The 20,595-nt window shown below is 43.7% G+C and overlaps 1 protein-coding gene across 2 annotated transcripts in view; it reads right to left on the reverse strand.

Moving 5' to 3' along the window:
* The window catches only part of ABCC4 (ATP binding cassette subfamily C member 4), a 287,148-nt gene that overhangs the window by 42,950 nt on the left and 223,603 nt on the right, over window positions 1–20,595 (reverse strand). For both annotated transcript variants that reach the window (XM_032151108.3, XM_058438015.1), the window contains exons 21-25: window positions 18,487–18,637; window positions 10,457–10,576; window positions 9,232–9,342; window positions 8,220–8,320; window positions 6,675–6,866 (exon numbers count right to left, since the gene is read on the reverse strand). In XM_032151108.3, coding sequence (XP_032006999.1) covers window positions 6,675–6,866; window positions 8,220–8,320; window positions 9,232–9,342; window positions 10,457–10,576; window positions 18,487–18,637 — 675 coding nt within the window. The remainder of the gene's footprint in view (window positions 1–6,674; window positions 6,867–8,219; window positions 8,321–9,231; window positions 9,343–10,456; window positions 10,577–18,486; window positions 18,638–20,595) is intronic.

Here is a 20,595-nt window from a genome sequence, read left to right on the forward strand (position 1 = left end):
GGCCAAGAGTGGTCTCTTTGGCCAAACATTAGACATTTCTACTTGGATCTCTCTTCATATATGAAACTCAACATGATTAATACCCAACACCCCCCTCCAAACGGCTGCTGCTTCTAACTTCTCCATTTTAATCTAATAAATTCTTCCCCAAGTTCACAGGCTCCTAACACCCATCTCCCAGCTTTTCCCAACTCCAAGCACTAAAAATATTACTTGTTCTGTTTCTTGACTCAATACCCTCATTTTAATTTCTACAGCCATTACCTGAGTGCAAGGCTGTATTAACATTTGGAAAACAAAAACTCTTTTGCTAGTTATAATCAGTGCCAGTGAATTTGAAAAATAAATAAATGCTGGCCACAACCCCAGCAATCTGACAGAATCCTGTCACATGTTAATACCTTTTCTTTCTGAACTTGAGTGTGAGTTATCTGTGTTCCTAAAGATATAATCTCATATATTTAGGCAAAATGAGAATATGAACAGAATATTATAATCTATTTTATTATTTAATAAAAGCATTTACTTCAGTAGCTACATAATATTACAGTATATACGATTATTTATTCAACAAATCCCCTATTTGTGGATGTTTAGGCTCCAATATTTTACTATTGTAAATAATACCATGTTAAATATCCTTGAAGCTACATCTTTGCAAACAACCTCTATTGGTTTCTTAAAATAAATTCTTAGATGTGGAATTGCTGAGGAACAGGTATGAACATTTTCAAAGGAGGCTGTTAAGTGATGCCAAACTACCCTCCAGAAATATGATACCAATTTCTACTCCCACCTGTATCCCTGCAAATTCACTAACCAGGGTGTTATAACTTTGTTTTAATCAACATTAGTTTGATTCTACAAAGCGGAATCACTTGCCCCATCACATCTTGCCAGCAGTGCATAAAATCAATTGGCTTCAGGCCTTCAGCGTCTTCCCTGTGCACTCACTTCTCAGATTAAACTTCTGAAGTACAGCTCTCTGCCTGGCACTCCACACTGGGAAACCTCCTCTACAAAACGGTCCCAACTAACCTTTCCATCCTTAGCTCCATGAGCAGGATTGAGTTTGCAGGGTGGCTGTGAGGACTAAGTGTGCACATGTGTGTTATTCACCTGGTAGTTCATGCCCCTGTACACTCAGAGATGCCTAATTCTTCATTCATATCAAATCACGGCATCGAGCCTTGGCATATGCCATCGTGCCTTTCACATGCATTTCAACCTGCTGAAATCCTAACCACCTTCCAAAGTCTGTTTCAAATGCATAATTGCCTTAAAATCCTCCACTTGTCCCCTCATATGGATTTCTCCCACACTTAATGGCTGTTGTAACACCTTTTCTAAACAGCCATAAAATCTGTGAACTCTTTCTGTCGTATGGAGCAGCCATTTGTATACTACTTTGTTTCTTCTACTAGGCAATAGGTGCTGTGGGCAGGGTCTATATTAGAATTAGCTTTGTATTATTTGTATCACCTGTGGTGTCCTGCAAAAAACAGAAATCCCCCAGAGAGTTAAGCATTTAACTCACCCTTGAAACACTTATGGGAAATCTATTGCCATATTGTTCGGGTATACAATAAGCTAGGTGTTTTACACCTTTTATCTTGTTTAAGTTATACAACTCTAATGGTTAAGCCCTATCACTTGCATTTTGCAAAAGAGAAAAATCGAGGCTTAGTAAGATTGATTAAACTGTCTGAAATAACTGAGCCCCCAAGTGACGGAATGCGACTGAAACCCAAGTCTGCCTGCCTCTTGCCCATTCTGCTGATGGCCTCCCAATCACTTGGATAGCCTGGCTCTGTATTCCCTTGGTGTAGCTAGAAGGGAGACAGCAGGGAGAAGTGTGGTTGTGTTTAAAGGCACTGGCCTGCCATACTGGTCCTATTGTCATATATTTAATGCATGCTATGGACATGCGTGAATATAAGAAGGTGGCTGGGACAAGAAGCTGACTACTTTGAGCCAAGACGGTACCTGTACTAGGGTGGATTACAGCTGTTGACAGGAAGAACTGGCACCCACAGAAGAGGCTGGGAGAGAAGCCTGCAGCTACGCTGGACATGGGACAACTGGGAAACAGGCCAGACATACCTAGTGTACTGTGGGGCAGTGAGACTCATTTTGATCCCATCAGTAGTGAAGGGAACTCAAATACATCGCTGTGCTGAGCTGGTATGAGGACAGAGACTGCTATTCATGGAAGGCTGTACGGTGGGATGAAAACTGTGATAGAAGACAGAGATGACTGGAAAGGTGCAAATGAATGCATAAATGTGGAATCACACAGAATTAAATTGTAATGTAAATTCATAATTTGCAGAATATAAAAGTAAAAAACAAAAAACAAAAAACTTGTAGGGTGGCACTTGGCCCAGGACTATCCAGAGTCTCTGTTTAGTCATAAGAGGGGCTGGGGCAATCCATGAGCTCAACTTCAAGTTGTCAAAGGAAGTTTCTTGGAAATCACAGATTATTAGTCATCAAAAATTGCTTACCGGAGAGCAATGGCTTTACTGCAGGGGCAGGAGTGGGGGTGGTTCTTGTCCCAATGCAATTTTAATCAAAAGGGTGGGGTGGGCCTGAGAGTCTGCATTTCTAACATGTTTCCAAGCAGAGGCAGGTGATGCTGATCCTGGCCCCTGAGATTAGCAAGCAGGCAGGGGAAGTGGGACAATCTGGCTGTGAGAGGAGGGGTTTCTCAGCAAACATTAATGTAAAAAAGGAGAGAATAGAAGAAACTAATATTTTTGCACATTATAGCAAGGTCTAGTACACATCTGTAAAAATGTATTATCCAAGTAATAGCTTTGAGCAAGGAAAAAAAAAATAACAAACCAAAATCAATCTACCTCTAGAGCTGAAAAATGCTTTAAAATGGCCCAGTACTCTCTAAAATGATTAAATCAACCACAAAATCATCTAAATGAAAAATGCAGCCAGTGTTTGGAATCTAACCAGGAAGCCTAGGGTGGTATATACCTCATTTTGGTTCATTCTTTTTTACTTGCTATTTCTTCCATGAATTAGAAACCTACTTGGCGCCTATTACTTTTTCCTATTTATTATAATGTCCAGGACATCTGAGCAGATGAAGCAATTGAAAGAGAATGAAGCCCTGTTTCTGCTGTGTGGACACATTCCTACATCCCTGCCGGAAACAATGCCCCTCTCCATCAGCTCCAACAGCAAAGGGACTGCCTGAGATCCTGGGGCTGTAGGCAGGTGTGGAGGAGATGAACCCTGAATATACACAGGCAAAGTGGAACCAACTCACCATGATGTTGCCTGAATGCACAAATGAAGCTAAAGGTGACACTGTGAGTAAACCAGGACACAAATCAAAAGCCAAGTGGAGCTGGGCGCGGTGGCTCATGCCTGTAATCCCAGCACTTTGGGAGGTCGAGGCAGGTGGATTGCTTGAGGTCAGGGGTTTGAGACCAGCCTGATCAACATGGTGAAACCCCGTCTTCACTAAAAATACAAAAATTAGCCAGGCATGGCAGCGGGTGCCTGTAATCGCAGCTACTCGGGAGGCTGAGGCAGGAGAATCGCTTGAACCTGTGAGGCAGAGTGAGCCTAGATTGCGCCACTGCACTCCAGCCTAGATGACACAGCGAGGCTCTGTCTCAAAAGCCAAGTGGTTGTAGCTATAATTCAGTCTTCAAATTCAATTTACCCTCCCACATTTTAGATCTCAGGTAATCCTATGATTTGGGGGGGTTTTAAGATTGAACAATATCAATGTGGGGATATAGGTTGTTTTCTAACTTGTACAACAGAGGTTTGTAGATAATTCATATTTTATGGCTACAAGGGAAATTTACAACGTGGCCAAACTAACAGAATGATGTTGATCAGGTAGGACCTAATAAACACATTGTTTGAGAGTAAGCAAACATACCCCTGGCACCATCAGGAACAGAATCTGAGAATCCTTGCTTTCAGCAAGAGCTACAGCTGATGCTGCCTGCAGAGTGGTCTCCACCTTCTTCACACTCACAAGGACGCTGGGTAGATAATGAGGAACCAGCTTTTGCTGGTTCCCTGGGTATCATCTGGGCATGAAGCTGTACATTTATTTTTCAGTGGACAAGGATATCATTCATTCAATTATGACTATAGCCCATTAAATGGGTCTGTGGTGGGAAGAGCTGAAAAGAGCAGTTCTGAAAGTATCTAACACTGACACACAGAGAATGGGCTGTTGCAGGAGCTGTCGTGTTTTGTTACTGATTTCTTTGTATGTGCATATCCCTCACTCTCACAGGCACCCACCATGTGCCCTGCAGCATGCCATTTTCTAGGGGTACAGAGATGAATATAAAATGCTCCCTGACTTTAAGAGACTCAGGGTACTGTGAGAGGCTGACCTAGAATTATAAATCATGCCATCGTGCTATCTTCTTTAAAAAAAAATTGTGGTAAAATACACAAAAGGTACTTTATGTACTTTTAAAATTGTGGCAAAATAACATAAAATTGATCATTTTAATCATTTTAAAATGTTCAGTTCAATTATATTAAATACATTCACGTTGTTGGGCAACCGTCACCATCATCCATCTCTAAAACTCTGTTTATCTTGTAAAACTGAAACTCTGTACCCATTAAACACTAATGCCCATTCCCCTACCCCTGCCGCCCACCATCCTACTTTCTGTCTCCATGACTAACTACTCCAGGTACCCACATGTAAGTGGAATCTTATAGCACCATCCTTAGGTGTCTGGCCTAGTTCACTCAGCATAATGTCCTCAGGGCTCATCCATCTCACAACATGTGTCAGAATCGCCTTCTTTTTAAGTCTGGATAATATTCCATTATGTGTGTGTATCATATTTTGTTTTTCTATTCCTCAGTCAATGGACACTTGGGCTGCTTCCACCTACTGCTCACTGCAAATAATGCTGTAATGAACACGGGTGGACCACAAATGTTATATTAAAGAATCTGGCCAGGCATGGTGGCTCATGCCTGTAATCCCAGGCATGATTTGGGAGGCTAAGGTGGGCAGATCACTTTAGGTCAGGAGTTCGAGACCAGCCATGGCCAACATGGCAAAACCTGGTCTCTACTAAAAATTCAAAAGTGAGTTGGGTGTGGTGGTGCACACCTGTAATCCCAGCTACTGGGGAGGTTGAGGCAGGAGAATCGCTTGAACCTGGGAGGTCGAGGTTGCAGTGTGCCGGGAATGTGACACTGCACTCCAGCCTGGGTGACAGAGCAAGACTCTGTCTCAAAAAAAGAATCTATAAGATGATGTGGAGAATATAGTTTCAAAGAGGCAGAGATGTTTGAACTGACTGAAAAAAGGTGCACACTAACAGTAAGGCAGACAGGTGCTTGGGGAGAAGGAGGGCCCCCTGAGTGCAGGGGCTGTGTGTCCATATTGGGAGTTGTAAGGAGAGGGGTGGGAAGGGGAAGAGATTCTACTGTCTTGTTTGTTCTGGTTTAGTTCCTTCAAGAGGCTGTTCTAGTCCTAGCCAAGGGCCCCAGGCCACATGTGAAAGGGACACTGCTGGCAGACTTAGATGCCTGCAAAACCAGCTCACAAACCTCCACATAGCCTCCCAAGCCCCTCCTTGTTTTCCTTTCACTGACTTTGAGTGAGTCTCTGGTGCCTTTACTGCCTCCAGCTTGGGAGTCTGATTTCTGAACACTGATGGGGTCATGGGATCTGGGTCTTCCCTGGGGGCTGAGAGCCAGACAGGTCCTGTCAGGGTGGGCCTGGGGCTCATTAAGGTTGCAGCAGCTGCTCACCCAGGGAAGGAGCTCGCCATGTAAGGATCAGATCTGTGATCAAACTGTTTCAGAAAGAAAGAGTTTGCAGTGAAAGGGATGGGGAGGGAAAGCAAAGCACAGGTTAAAGGAAGGCAAGAAAGACTAAGGAAAGGGCCTGATAAGGTTTGGCTGTGTCCCCACCCAAATCTCGTCTTAAATTCCCACATGTTGTGGGAGGGACCTGGTGGGAGGTAATTGAATCATGGGGGCAGGTCTTTCCTGTGGTGTTCTCATGATAATGAATAAGTATCATGAGATCTGATGGTTTTATAAGGGGAAGTTTCCCTGCACAAACTCTCTCTTTGCCTGCTGCCATCCATATAAGATGTGACTTGCTCCTCCTTGCCTGCCATCATGATTCTGAGGCCTCCCCATCCACGTGGAACTTTAAGTCCATTAAGCCTCTCTTTCTTCTGTAAATTGCCTAGTCTTGGGTATACCTTTATCAGCAGTGTGAAAATAGACTAATACAGGACCAAAGGATGGAGGAAGAGAAAGGCTGGAACAGAAGCTGCAGCAATGGAGAGGAAGAGAAGGACTTGAGAAATGCAACAAAGTAAAAATCAACAGAATTAGACATGGGAGTGTTGGTGACACAAAGCCAGAGTTGACTTCCTAGAAAAATCCATGAGTAATTAGGTATCAAATAGAGTATCCTGGGTCACGTTAAGCTCCAGCCCTGAGGCCTGGGGCCCACCAACCACAATAAAGCAGTTCACAGCAGGAAGAAAGAATGTTGGTATCCATATTCCATGGTTAGTTTCCAAGACAGGTTAACCTACGTATCACTGATCCCCTTCACACATCCATAAGGAAGACAACAAGCAGACATAGCACTAAATCTTCTGAAATTGAGAAGAGGCAAGATGCTTTAAACAAACCTTTTCTTGTGATTTAATGAGTGCTGTCAGATGCTTCAGTACCAGAGGCCCATCTAGACTGTACATGAAGTTCACATTGTCAAAGATGATCACCCCTTCATGGGGCCAGGCCAGTGGTGGGCGTTTCTGATATTCCCAAGGTGCTTCTTTTTCAAGGTCTGTGTATTCAATCACCCTTTCTACTGAGATCATCTGAAAGAAATATGACATCCCGAGGGGTTAGGAATGGAGGGTGTCATTTATGGATGTTAAGAGACTGTCAATGAAATGTTCTTCTTTCATACATAGTTGGTTAAGTAGAGAAGCAGGAGACAGATGAGGATGCCGATGACTTACAAATTTGGTTCATCATTGTGTAACACCTTCACTTACAACCACTTCCTTCAACATTAGGTTAAAAGAATGAGAGAAATGAATGCTTAGATTTTATTTATCCACTTTTCACATCTGTATTAAAGGCAAGAAAATTTTGTAAAGGAAAAGAATACTTACAGCCACCAATTAAGAATCTTTCGCTGGCTGGGCGCGGTGGCTCATGCCTATAATCCCAGCATTTTGGGAGGCCGAGGTGGGTGGATCACTAAGGTCAGGAGTTTGAGACCAGCCTGGCCAACATGGTGAAACCCCATTTCTACTAAAAATAGAAAAATTAGCTGGGCATGGTGGTGCATGCCTGTAATCCCAGCTACTTGGGAGGCTGAGGCAGGAGAATCGCTTGAACCCGGGAGGCGGAGGTTGCAGTGAGCTGAGATTGCGCCATTGCACTCTGGCCTGGGCGACAAGAGCAAAACTCTGTCCCCTCACCCCCACCCCCCAAAAAAGAATCTTTTGCTATAGAAGGATCACCTGATATAGATCGGTTAAACTGGATGATCATGAAACCTCACTGTAATAATTACTCAACTTTTGCTCTATGAGAAGAATGAAAAGATTTTTATGCTCAAGGCTTTTTTCTCTTTAGGGGAAGATGCAAATATTTAAAACATTGACTAAAGCCTCCTATACCACCATAAACTAATACCCTTTGACTAGCACATTCCAAGAGGAGGCTTTCTGTACCAAGAAGGCACATCAGCAAAGCTAAGGCCTTCCTTCCTTCTGTTCATCACATAAGAGAGTAAACGCTAGAATTGGGAGAGGAGGAAACCTATTAATTAAATGTAAACAACCTCAAAATACTGAAATCTTCTTTTACCAGGAATGAGGAATTACCCGTTAAGAAACAAAAATAAACAGGCTTCTAAGAAATTAGCTTATATCCTCTGTAGAATTTCAGAACCTCCCTCCTACAGAGACATTTATTACATCTGAAAAAGCTTGTGATGAATATAAAACCTGCTGACATGGCAAGCATAAGACTCAGAAAAAGATGTATATATTTTATTTTACATTAACTTTAAACAGATGGAGGAAGGATATTACAAAAATCTGTTAGCAAAGATGTAAAAATATTTTACAGTTTTAATATTTCACATAAGAATGGCTTTTATACCATTTAATGGCAAGGGGACTTGAAAAGGCAAAGAACGTGAAGATAAATATTACCATATTTTCAACTTCGGCACTTTGTCGAACACACCACTGAAACATCCCCATGAGCGTGAGGGCATAGGACAGCGCCAAGCCAACCTGCCCAGCATCCAGAGCTACATAAGGAGGAAGAAGGGAATAAAGTCAGTCTCACTTCAAACCTAAGCCTGGCTCTTTCTGCCACTTACCGGGAGGACCCCTTCATAATGTTAAAACAATTCACATATAATGACATTAATAGCTATACTTTTACCATTTGTTGCTTGAGATCAAGATACAATGGGGAAAACAACACTGTATATTCAGAAAACTTATTAGATGATTTTATGAATTCCAACAGGATCGACATACTTTTAATTAACAGCATTACATACACAAGAAATAATGTCATTATTCAGACATTCATTATTATGGTTTCAAAGCCCATTACATTACTCCACTTTCTATGTGCAATGCAACCACAGCTGGAAACCACTAAAAACAAAGCAATAGGTTGTAAGTGCCAATGCTTTTGAGACTAAAATACTACTCTGCTTGTTCCATTAGTAAGTATTGTAATGCACCGTTGTTACTGGGGTGGTGAACTCATGCCATGCTTGTCTGGTACCCATGTGGCATTGAAGATAATACTCTTTCCTGCTGAGCATTTTTCTCAACCTCATGCACCAGGCAACTACGAACAACAGATTCAAGTAGTTGTAAGGCTAACACCCTAAGCTGGACAAAATGCTTCAAAATAAATTGGTTCTCTCTTCACAACTACCAGACACTAACAGGAATGTTCAGAATCTCAACTGCGCATATCTCAACCCATTCAAAGAAAGATCAACCCATCAAGACCCAAGTGACTCCTTAAATGAGTCACGTTGCTGAATCCTATCCAACCTGACACACCGTAAATGACTTAATACACTTCATTAGGACCAAACAGTATGTAGTATTAGACAAGGTGGCAAGAGTTTAATAACTGTAAACACAGCTATAAATTGTAATCATACCATACATAGTTATTCACATCTGTACTTACTTTTTGCCAGAATCAGGGACCCAAAGGCAACGATGATGACAAACATGGCACAGATGGCATCCAGACGGACGGCGAACCAGCGGGAAGTTGTCAAAAACAAGAACCAAGCCTCTGAATTTGAGAACAGTAATAAGCATGATGAATAAGTAGAACCGTATTAACCGCATTGAATATGAGAGTGTGTTTTGCTCAGTTGAGCTACAGAAGATTTTTATGTGGAGTAGGGTGGCAAAGTTGCACACCCGAGGAACCTGTAGATTCCAGAAAGCTAAGTGATACGGGCAGTATACGATACACATACGCAATGGTACAGTGGCTTTGTGTGAGGATGCATGCGAATATGAAACCCAGAAATATGATCCTAATAAAGAACTGAGAAAAGTAGTCTCATAAGGACATCTCTTGCAGTGCTGAGAGGTACTTATGTGAAGTGCATGTCATGTGAAGTCCACCCACACACGTGCTTGACTGGTCCAGTTCTCCAACAGCAGAGTGCAGCTCTCAATTTACTTCTCCCACCTTCCATACTTACCAAAAGGCCCACACACACTGACTATTGCTTAGGGGCTATGTCAAAATGACCTCACTAACAGGATTTGCATGTGGTTTTTTGTTTGTTTGCTACTTTTTTCCTTTTAGCATGTGGTTTTTAAAGTGCCATTTAATCAGCAAGATAAAATAAAGATTGGAATGATGGATCTGAATTTTGTAGATTTGATGGAAATTCTGAAATTTCCAAATCGAAAAAATCTTCACTGATGCAAAGGTCAGCAAACTACAGCACGTGAGCCGGCACCTATTTTTGTAAATAAAGTTTTATTGAAACACAGTCACAGCCATTTGCCAATGTATTGACGTCTGCTTTTGTGCTACAATGGCAAAGGTGATTCATCACAACAGAGAGAATAATGGCACACAATGCCTGAAACATTTACTAGGTGGCCTTTTGCAGAAAACGTTTGCTGACAGAGCCAAAGGCCATGCATTGTGAGAGAAGGACCCCGCAAGCCAATCAGGGGGCACAAAGAAGGAACGTGCGGCAGCGATTCCGAGACGAGTCCAAGCCCAGAAGAAGGGGATGGGGAAGGAGAGGAAGATGCGCAAAAAAGCAGGATGTGGGGCTGGGCCCTGAGGTGCCAGCCAACTAGCTCATCTGACCAGGGAGGTTAAGCCAGAAAAAGCAGCAGATCCTGTCCTTTGAAACCATTTCCAGAAATGGACAGACCTGAATGTAAATCCTGGTGTGCATCAAACAGCTCCTGACACCTCTCTTCTGCTTTGTATGCCCGGATGGTCCAGAGCCCCTGGAGAGAAGATGATAAGTGGGAAAACACTGGACTCCGAGCTGGGGAAACAGAGACAGAGAAAACAGCTCAGTGAGGCTGGGTGCAGAGAAGCCTGCGGCCTCCCAAGCTCCATGGTCACGCATCTACCAAATAGCACACACAGGCCTCCTAGGAGGCTTCATGTTTCAAGGAGAAATAAATGCTCCCAATAGCCTGAGAGGACCCTGCCACTGCAATCTCAAGCTCCTGCTCAAACCACACCTCACATAAGGGGCCTGGAAATAAACGTCCTATCTTTGACCACATTCAAATCTAGTTATAATTCTTTCAGCCTTCCAGGTCTTCCTCCTCTCCATATTCTTCCCTGACATCTCTTTGGGCGGAAATGATATTTCTCTGATTTTTGAGCCAGTAGGATTTTTAAAAACAATTCTCTGTGTACTCACCATACTGAATTACAATTAGCCATCTATGTGTCTGTCCCCACCTTAAATTGCTAATTTCTCAAGGGTCAGCTATAGCCATTGCACCCTGGTAACTGGACGGTACCTGGCACACGACAGGTACTCAGTAAGTGAGCTGAACAGACAGTCACTTCCCTGCATCCTGGGGAATCTTCTGTGCTCACTCATGCTGGAAGAATCCTTTGTGATCTCCATGGACCTGGGTGCTGCAATGCCCTTGTGCCGTGCACCCAAGGAACCTGCCCAGCCAAGATGTCTCTGAATGGTCTTAACATTGACTCCAGGAATCGGGCGGATGTTTTTATGACTGCCACGCTGAAAACTTGTCCTGATCTCTGGAGGTCTCTATGGCACGTGCTATTGCTTTTTTTAGAATCTGACTGTGGTCTCAGTGGGTTCTTCATCTCTACAGAATTTTAAGAGGTGAATTCTTTTTTGTATGACTTTTTTCTTTGGGAGCTGGATATCCCATGAGGTTCCCTGACCAGCTGCTCCTCCTTGGGCCATTGTGTTTTTGTTTGTGTGGTGTAGGTTTTTTTTTTTTTTTTTTAGATGGAGTTGTCGCCCTGCCCCCACCTGCCCCCGTTCAAGCGATTCTCCTGCCTCAGCCCCCTAAGTAGCTGGGATTATAGATGCCCACCACCACGGCCGGCTAATTTTTGAATTTTTAGTAGAGACATGGTTTTGCCATCTTGGCCAGGCTGGTCTTGAACTCCTGACTTGCAGTGATCTGCCCACCTTGGCCTCCCAAAGTGCTGGGATTACAGGTGTGAGCCACCACACCTGGCCTGTTGGGTTTAGAAACAGGATTTCACTCTGTCACCCAGGCTGGGTGCAGTAGTGTGATCATAGCTCACTGCCACCTTGAATTCCAAGGCTCAAGGGATCCTCCCACCTCAGGCTCCCAAGTAGCTGGGACTAGACATGCACACCGCCTTGCCTGGATAATTTTTGAGTTTTTCATAGAGATGAGGGTCCTCCTCCTGCCTTGGCCTCCCAAAGTGCTGGGATTACAGGCAGGTGTGTGAGCCACCATTTCCAGCAGGCCATTGTGTTTCAAAAGCACACCATTTGATGACTACCAGGACACACCTCCCTCCTGCATGGCAGCGGACATGCGGGCTAGCTACTTTTGGGCAGGGACGAATTCCTGGGAGTTTCAATTGTCCACCAAGAATGAGGCCGTACTGGGGCAGGTACATATTGGGGACACGTGACCTAGCACAATGTCTTTAACATTCTTTTCTGGGATAAATGATTTGTGCTTTATAATTAGCAAACACTGACTTTGTTACCTGTGTAGCTCCCAGAGAAGACCCTGTTAGTAAAACATGGGGTGTCTGGGAGAAGTTAAGATAACTTTTTATTTTTATTTTTATTTTTTTTGAGACAGGGTCTCACTCTGTCGCCCAGGCTAGAGTGCAGTGGCATGATCTTGGCTCACTGAAGCCTCAACCTCCCAGGCTCAAGTGATCCTCCCACCTCAGCCTCCTGAATAGCTGGGACTACAGGTATGCCACCATACTCAGCTAATTTTTGTATTTTTTTGTAGACACTGGGTTTTGTCATGTTGCTCAGGCTGGTCTCGAACTCCTGGGCTCGAGCAATCAGGCTGCCTCAGCCACCCAAAGTGCTAGGATTACAGGTGTGCGCCACCACACCTGGCCAATCTATCTTACAGGCAGTGGCTACATATGTTTTATAAAATGATGAGGGGGTAGGGTGGGGGTAGAGGGTGGAGGGAGCGGAAAATTTAAGAGAAAAATCCTAACTCATTTTCTGGGTTGGACTCTTAGTCCAGCATCCACATGCCCATCTGTGCTACAGCTGACTCAATACTGGTGTGCCCACTGTACACACAGACACTGCACATTTGGGGGTGCTGGGGTACCAGTGTGCCAAGACATGGAGGTTCCACATACATCAGAGTCCAGAGCCCACAGTTCTGTAAGTGAAGAAGGAGGAGGCCGCCAGGTATGAGACACTGGGGTTCTGAGAAAGTGGGAAGCCCTGGGTTGGGGAAAGGCAGATGGAGCTGCAGGTTACTGACTGTCCATCCATCCTCGGGGCTCTTTCCTGACTGATACATCTGACTGGGGGCACTAACTTTTAGGGGCCCTCCCCTGTGATAGTGCTTTAAGAAACCAGACCTTCCCTGAGCATAGATTCTCCACCAGAATGTGATCTGGCACTTCCCTTATATTTAATTCAGGCAGAGAGCCTCCCACGAGTCCACAGGGTTCTCTCTGTTCTCTATCTCTGGCATCCACAATGTCTCTACTAAAAATACAAAAATTAGCCAGGTGTGGTGGCGGGTGCCTGTGGTCCCAGCTACTCAGGAAGCTAAGACAGGAGAATTGCTTGAACTTGGGAGGTGGAAGTTGCAGTGAGCCAAGATCACGGCCACTGCACTCCAGCCTGGGCGACAGAGCGAGACTACATCTCAAAAAAAACAAAAACAAAAACAAGAAAACAAAAAGGTTACTCTTCAACACACAGAATAACCTTTTACTTGTTATTTGTGTCAGCTCCCTATAACCTGTAACTTTGCACTGGGAAGGTGGCAGGTGACACGACCATAAGAGGACTGAGCTGGTGCTTCTGTGAGAAAGGCTGGATGTTTTGCACAGGTCTTTTCTGCACACCCCAGATGTTCTAGCCTGCAACCTGGAACTTGGTCAATCTGGAAACAGGGTGATATTGGGAATAACACAAGAGAATTCCAGGCCCCATTACCCTACAAAGAGTTTGGCTCTCAGGAGTTCAGAGAAATCACTAGAACCATGCTCTTACTTCCAGAGCAAGGGAGTGTTGTGACTGAACACGTCCATCATATAGAGAATGCCACTGAGAAGGAAGGAGATGTGGCAGTCATGGGGACAGAGTCCTGGAATGAAATTCTTCAACATGGCTATTGTCATTTGCTTTCCTCATCAGGAGATCCAAGTTGCCACTGTTTTATCTCCAACTGGGTTTCAGGGCAGGGTCAACTTGAGAAATTAAGTACCATCCCAGTTTTGAACACCTGGGAATATCATGAAGATCAAGCTACACACTTTAATTCACACCAAATTACCAAGGTACAGCAGGAATTTGTAACCTTTGAAAAGATAGTCCTTTCTCTTTCACACCCCATGTAGGGCTGAGAGGACTGCCAGTGAGGGTGAGCTGGGAGGTCTGCAAAGACAATTAACTAGTACCGAGGGAGAGCGCATGCCAAGCCTCAGCTCTAACGTACTGGTCAGCAGTTTCTAGCTGACACAACCTCATTTCACAAGATCAACAGCTGTGTTTTCCACCACGCAGACAACTCTTTAGGATATACTCTACAGAGATTTTCTGTCTTCTCCGAAAAGAACATGAAAAGGAATTGCATGCAAAGATCTGTTCTACCAGTCTCGCTGCAGGGTACTGATGCTGTGTGGGACCTCTCAGGGTTATTATAGTTTTAATTCTCAAGGCTATAGTGCCTCTGGTAGTTCCCATATGTTCAAGGTTTCCAAGCAGTCTCAGGCAACCCTCATAAGGACCCAACAGGGAAAGTATTATATCCTTGACAGAGGGAAAAACAGACTTGAGGCATTAAGAACACTGCCCAAAGCTGGGCATAGTGGCTCACACCTGTAATCCCAGCACTTTGGGAGGCCGAGGCAGGTTGATCATCTGAGGTCAGGAGTTCGAGACCAGCCTGACTAATATGGTGAAACCCTGTCTCTACTAAAAATACAAAAATTAGCCAGGCGTGGTGGTGGGTGCCTGTAGTCCCAGCTATTCAGGAAGCTGAGACAGGAGAATTTCTTGAACTCGGGAGCTGGAAGTTGCAGTGAGCCAAGATCAAGGCCACTGCACTCTAGCCTGAGCAACAGAGTGAGACTATGTCTCAAAAAAACAAAAACAAGAAAACAAAAAAAACACTGCCCAAGGTTAAGTAAAGTAAGCCATGCCAAGTGGTAGACTTGGGCATTGGACTCATATCTGTTTTATTTCCAAGGCTGTGCTTTTAATCTGAGCCACAGTATCTCAGAGAGAGAATAATCAGAGTTAAAGGTTCTCATGCATCCTGAAGGCATTTTTCTCCAGACTTTGTAGCCCATGTTTTAAAAATCCCCTAATCTTACTTAGCTAATATCCAACAGTCTTCCCTATTCCTGTGCTGCTTATTAACCACCTTGCATTGAACCAAGTCCCTGGGAATCTAGGATGAACGAACATGGGACACATGGGTTCACATTCATGGTAGACATTGCTAGTAGATCACAATATCTTTACAAACAGAAATTGGATACGGCTTCACATTTCAGGCATTGCCAAATGAGTGGAGGTGGCTAGAGAAATGCAGCCAAATGCCATTCTGGTTTTTATGCACTTCTCTATGACTGACTGTTGATATGGTGAGTTTTGCAAACATAAAATGATCAACTGCAGATTTCTTTTTGTTTTTTTGTTTTGTTTTGTTTTTGAGTTTCACTCTTGTTGCCCAGGCTGGAGTGCAATGGTGCAATCTCGGCTCACCTCAACCTCTGCCTCCCGGGTTCAAGCGATTCTCTTGCCTCAGCCTGCCAAATGCAATGGCACAATCTCAGCTCACTGCAACCTCTGCCTTCTGGGTTCAAGCGATTCTCATGTCTGAGCCTCCCAAGTAGCTGGGATTACAGGCATGCACCACCACGCCCAGCTAATTTTGTATTTTTAGTAGAGATGGGGTTTCTCCATGTTGGTCAGGCTTGTCTCGAACTCTCGACCTCAAGTCATCCACCCACCTCCGCCTCCCAAAGTGTCAGGATTACAGGCGTGAGCCAACACACCTAGCCCGGATTTGTTATTAAGATTCATTAAATGCCGGCTATGGCTCCAGAGGCAGTGAGGCAGTCCATCTGAGGCTTTGGAAATTCTTGAGGGCACAAGGATGAAGCTGGGTTATGCCTCCCTGCCGCGGCAATCAGGCGTCCTGCTTTCAGCTGGTGACTCCAGCAGTGGTCTCAAAAAACACGATCCACTGCTGCTGAGAAGAAACAGTGGAATTGTGACTTAAGGCAGAGACCCACCACCCTGGATGGATAAAAATAAACAGTTCCAATCAACCAGCCCCCATAGTTGATGATCTGAGGGCATGGAGAAAGAATCATGCATATTTAACTCGTTGTTAGAGCCTACCGGGGTACAGGAACACCCAAATATGCCTCAGGGGCCATGATAAAGTTGTCAGAATCTCCACATGAAAATGTTTTCAAGCTTTAGGGTATACTCTGAAATTCAAGAGAGAAAATCCTACACTGCTTCCCAAAAAGCCTTCCTAAGTCCCCTTTTCTCCACATCCACACGGATCAGATGTGGCTCTTGACACAGACAGTCTACGTCAAGATGTTCCTTCTGAAACGGCTGCTTCCTTCAACATACCACAGACTCCCTTAAAACAAGACTCTCGAATAACTTCATTTTATGAGCGGGCCCAAACCATCAAATGCCTGCACAGCCTTGCTGTCCACACACAACACTGGCTAGGGCCAGTCATCTGCACAAGGAAGGTCTCCCAGCAATTATACTCTGCCTTCCCTAGCAAGTCCTATTGGCCAAGTGTTACTCACATGTGGACTCCACTGCTCGACCTGCCCACTGAAAACCTTACAAGACTAGATAGACCTCATGGTAGCTTAGCTGGTTTTCTTGATGACGAAAACGTTTTTCTACAACTTTTATGAACTGTCACCCATTCTACTTCATGCAGACACTTAGGATAAATGCCTCTTAAGAGTTCACTGTTGGCCAGGTGCAGTGGTACACGCCTGTAGTTCCAGGACTTTGGGAGGCTGAGGCGGGCAGATCACTTGAGGTCAGGAGTTCAAGACCAGCCTGGCCAACATGGTGAAATCCCATCTCTACTAATAATACAAAAATAGCAGGGTGTGGTGGTGCACACCTGTAATCCCAGCTACTTGGGAGGCTGAGACATGAGAATCGCTTGAACCCAGAAGGCAGAGGTTGCAGTGAGCTGAGATTGCGCCATTGCACTCCAGCCTGGGTGATGGCAAGACTCCATCTCAAAAAAAAAAAGTTCATTGTTAAAAGACAAACATATATATGTCACAACCAAAAACAGCTTTGTCCTGATAAACTATTTCCCACTCAATAGAAGATACTGAAAATGATGGGACTCAATGTTTCTCTTCTAGGCGTGGCTTCCAGAAAGCTGAGTTGGCATTCATTTGCAGTAACTATCCACAGTGGAGTTTTTCTGATATAAATATCTTCCTTCTTTACTTTTTGGCTATCATCCTTATACCTTTTATTAAAAAGTAGAGCAATTCTACTCTCCTTATGAGTTTGTGTTTTAACAATGATGAAATATGTTAATTTGTGCATGCATAATAAGATGAACTCTGGCTTATTTCATCTCTGTGATTACATGTGGAATAGAGTGATTAATCATAAAATGTCTTTGTCATGATTCCAAAACTAGGAAATTGAAGAGAGCAACAGACTATATGTTTTCTAAACTGATATCTCTCCTTGTGATCTAAGGGGATTATTTTCAGTGTCCATACATATATAAACAACCTGAGGGGGAAAAACCTCAAACGGTGACATTAGAACAAGCACTGCTGGTAACAAATGGAAAACTGAAAATAACAAGGCTTATCTTTTCAAAACGTTTAAAACTGCAACTTACTAGCCATTTTGTGAGTTTGCAAAAGTCATAAATTTACCAAATACATTGCTTCTGACACCTCTTTTCCTTTCTCCATCCTTCTCATTTCCTTGTCATTTTTAGTATCTTCGGGGAAAGAAAAATACCCTAATTATTTTCCTTCTATATTAGCTCCACCATGATCAAATACTTTATTTCTAAGAAAAATGTTTGGCCGGGCACAGTGGCTCACGCCTGTAATCCCAGCACTTTGGGAGGCCGAGGCGGGCGGATCACGAGGTCAGGAGATCGAGACCATCCTGGCTAACACAGTGAAACCCCGTCTCTACTAAAAATACAAAAAAGAAAATTAGCCGGGCGAGGTGGCGGGCGCCTGCAGTCCCAGCTACGCGGGAGGCTGAGGCAGGAGAACGGCGTGAACCCCAGGGGGCGGAGCCTGCAGTGAGCCGAGATCGCACCACTGCATTCCAGCCTAGGCGACAGCAAGACTCCATCTCAAAAAAAAAAAAATAAAGAAAAAGAAAAATGTTTAATTAAGTGCTGACTTTGTGTAAGGAAGTATGTCATAAACAAGACACGGAGAGTCCCTGTCTTCATGGTGCTGACATTCCTGTAGAATATTACTCCCCATATGGCCTTCACTCCTTCCTTATTCCAAACTGCAAAGTTGCACGTTGCATGCTATCAATTCCACATGCTCTAAGGGACACAATGATTCATGATGGCCAATATGTTCAATTACCTAATGTTAAAGAAATTCTGGAAGACAGAGTCTGCCGAATTTCAGGGGGTCTCCATAATTATGGCATAAACGTAAGCTAGCTAGCACGTCTATACCAACCTGAGTTTCCATACTCACTTGTAGATTCCAGGCGCTTCACATCTCTTGACGTTTCCAAAAAATATCGCCGAAGAAAAATGAAAATGATTCCAAGGGGAACCAAGGGTATTGCAATCCAAGGAATCACCGCCACAGCCACAGAGACCACACCAACCACTTGCAGCGATGTCTGAAATAGCAGAAGTAGATGCAGGTTTTCCTTATCAAGCATTCTTTTCAAAAATACTTTGAGCTACTGTTAGGATTACACTCCTTTCCCCTAAAGACTTACTGTAGTACCAGGGACTGCTTTTCCATCCAAAGGAATAACAAAAGTATAGGTGGTCCTGATGATATCTATTACATGCCTGCCATGTGCCAAACACTATGATATAAACTTACCCATTAATTTTTTTTTCTTTTTTTTTTTTTTTTTTTTTGAGATGGAGTCTTGCTCTGTCGCCCAGGCTGGAGTACAGTGGTGCCATCTCCTCTCAACGTAGCCTCCCACTCCCGTGTTCAAGTGATTCTCCTGCCTCAGTTTCCTGAGTAGCTGGGACTACAGGTGCATGCCACCATGCCCGACTAATTTTTGTATTTACAGTAGAGATGGAGTTTCACCATATTGGCCAGGCTGTTCTTAAACTCCTGATCTCAAGTGATCTGCCCACCTCCGCCTCCCAACGTGCTGGAATTACGAGCGTGAGCCACCACACCGGGCCCCCATTAGTTCTTTTGAAACACTCACCAGCCTCATGAGTCAGGCATTATTACTTTCCCTATTTAATGGATGAGAAAACTGAGATTTAGAGTAGGACTTGAATCCAAAACTATCATGTGTCAGTTAATGTTATCAGGGAAATGAGCAAGCAGGCATCATAGACAAGGAACCCAGAAGCCTCAGCTATGCACGGGATAAGGAAGTGACTAATTGCAAATTCAGTGCTCAGAAAAAAAGGAAATAATTTAAATCTTCACCTCTGAAAGTGGGGAGTCGTCTCTCTTGGTATCTATCCTTTGCTAACATTTACTGAATGCCGATTGTGTATCTGGCTGTATATTAAATACACATGTACCAACTCACTTAAATCTCACAATATCCCTATGAAGTAGTATTACTACACCATTTTACAGATGGAGACACTGAGGCACAGGGAGAAAAAAGTAACTTGATCAAGAACACACAGCACCAGTCACAGAGCTGGGGAGCATGCATTGTCAGCCACTACATTTTAGCTTGTCCCCAGCATATGGCTAGCTTTTTATTGGTTAGGATAAAATGCCTGAATTTGTCTTTAATTTTTCCTCTAAACACACTTACATAAGAAATTAGAGTTCATAACATGCCCAATAAAGAATAGATAAGAGAAATGTAATAAAATTTTACATGTTTTAAAAGACCTGAGACTTCTTTCTTTTTATTACAATATATTGAATTTTATATTGTCAGAAATTTTTGTCTATTTCTCTTATGTTTAGTAGCATTGAGGAAAAGGTTTGATAACAAGAAAACAAGTCAAAATGTCTAACAGGGTTTTTTTTTTTAGCTTTAACACTTGGATATGCATTAAAGTTTCCATGATTAGGAGAGTATTTCAAATGTCTATTTCAGAGGCACATGATAACAATAGCAAATGACATTCATGAGCACAGGCAAGGCACTGTGCTAACGGGTCTGTGAATGTTCACTTACCCATCACCTCGCCCAGCAAGGTGACGTTAGCTTTGGAAATTACCTTGGTCTAAAAGGTGAAATATAAAAACAAAAGCAAGAAGCATAAAAACCCAAGACGCTGGATGATGCTCATTTCAGTATTCATCTTTATTAGGAAACATGTGATATCACGGTCTACGGCTTCGGGAAATATGAGTGCAACTCGAGTTAGTCCCTACCTACTCTGAAACCACAACACTTGCTTCTTGAGAAGGATAGAACAGCGGGGGACGTGCAGATTCACGTTATACATGCTCTGAGGCCTCCAAAGTTCACTGTCTTACATAAAAGTACATGACTTCAGCAGAAAGTACAGAGTGCTATAGAAATATAAGGAGAGGCCGGGTGTGGTGGCTCATGCCTGTAATCCCAGAACTTTGGGAGGCAGAGGAGGGTGGATCACCTGAGGTCAGGAGTTTGAGACCAGCCTGGCC

Source organism: Hylobates moloch, unplaced genomic scaffold (assembly GCF_009828535.3).
Source record: "Hylobates moloch isolate HMO894 unplaced genomic scaffold, HMol_V3 SCAFFOLD_4, whole genome shotgun sequence".
Classification (NCBI taxonomy): domain Eukaryota; kingdom Metazoa; phylum Chordata; class Mammalia; order Primates; family Hylobatidae; genus Hylobates; species Hylobates moloch.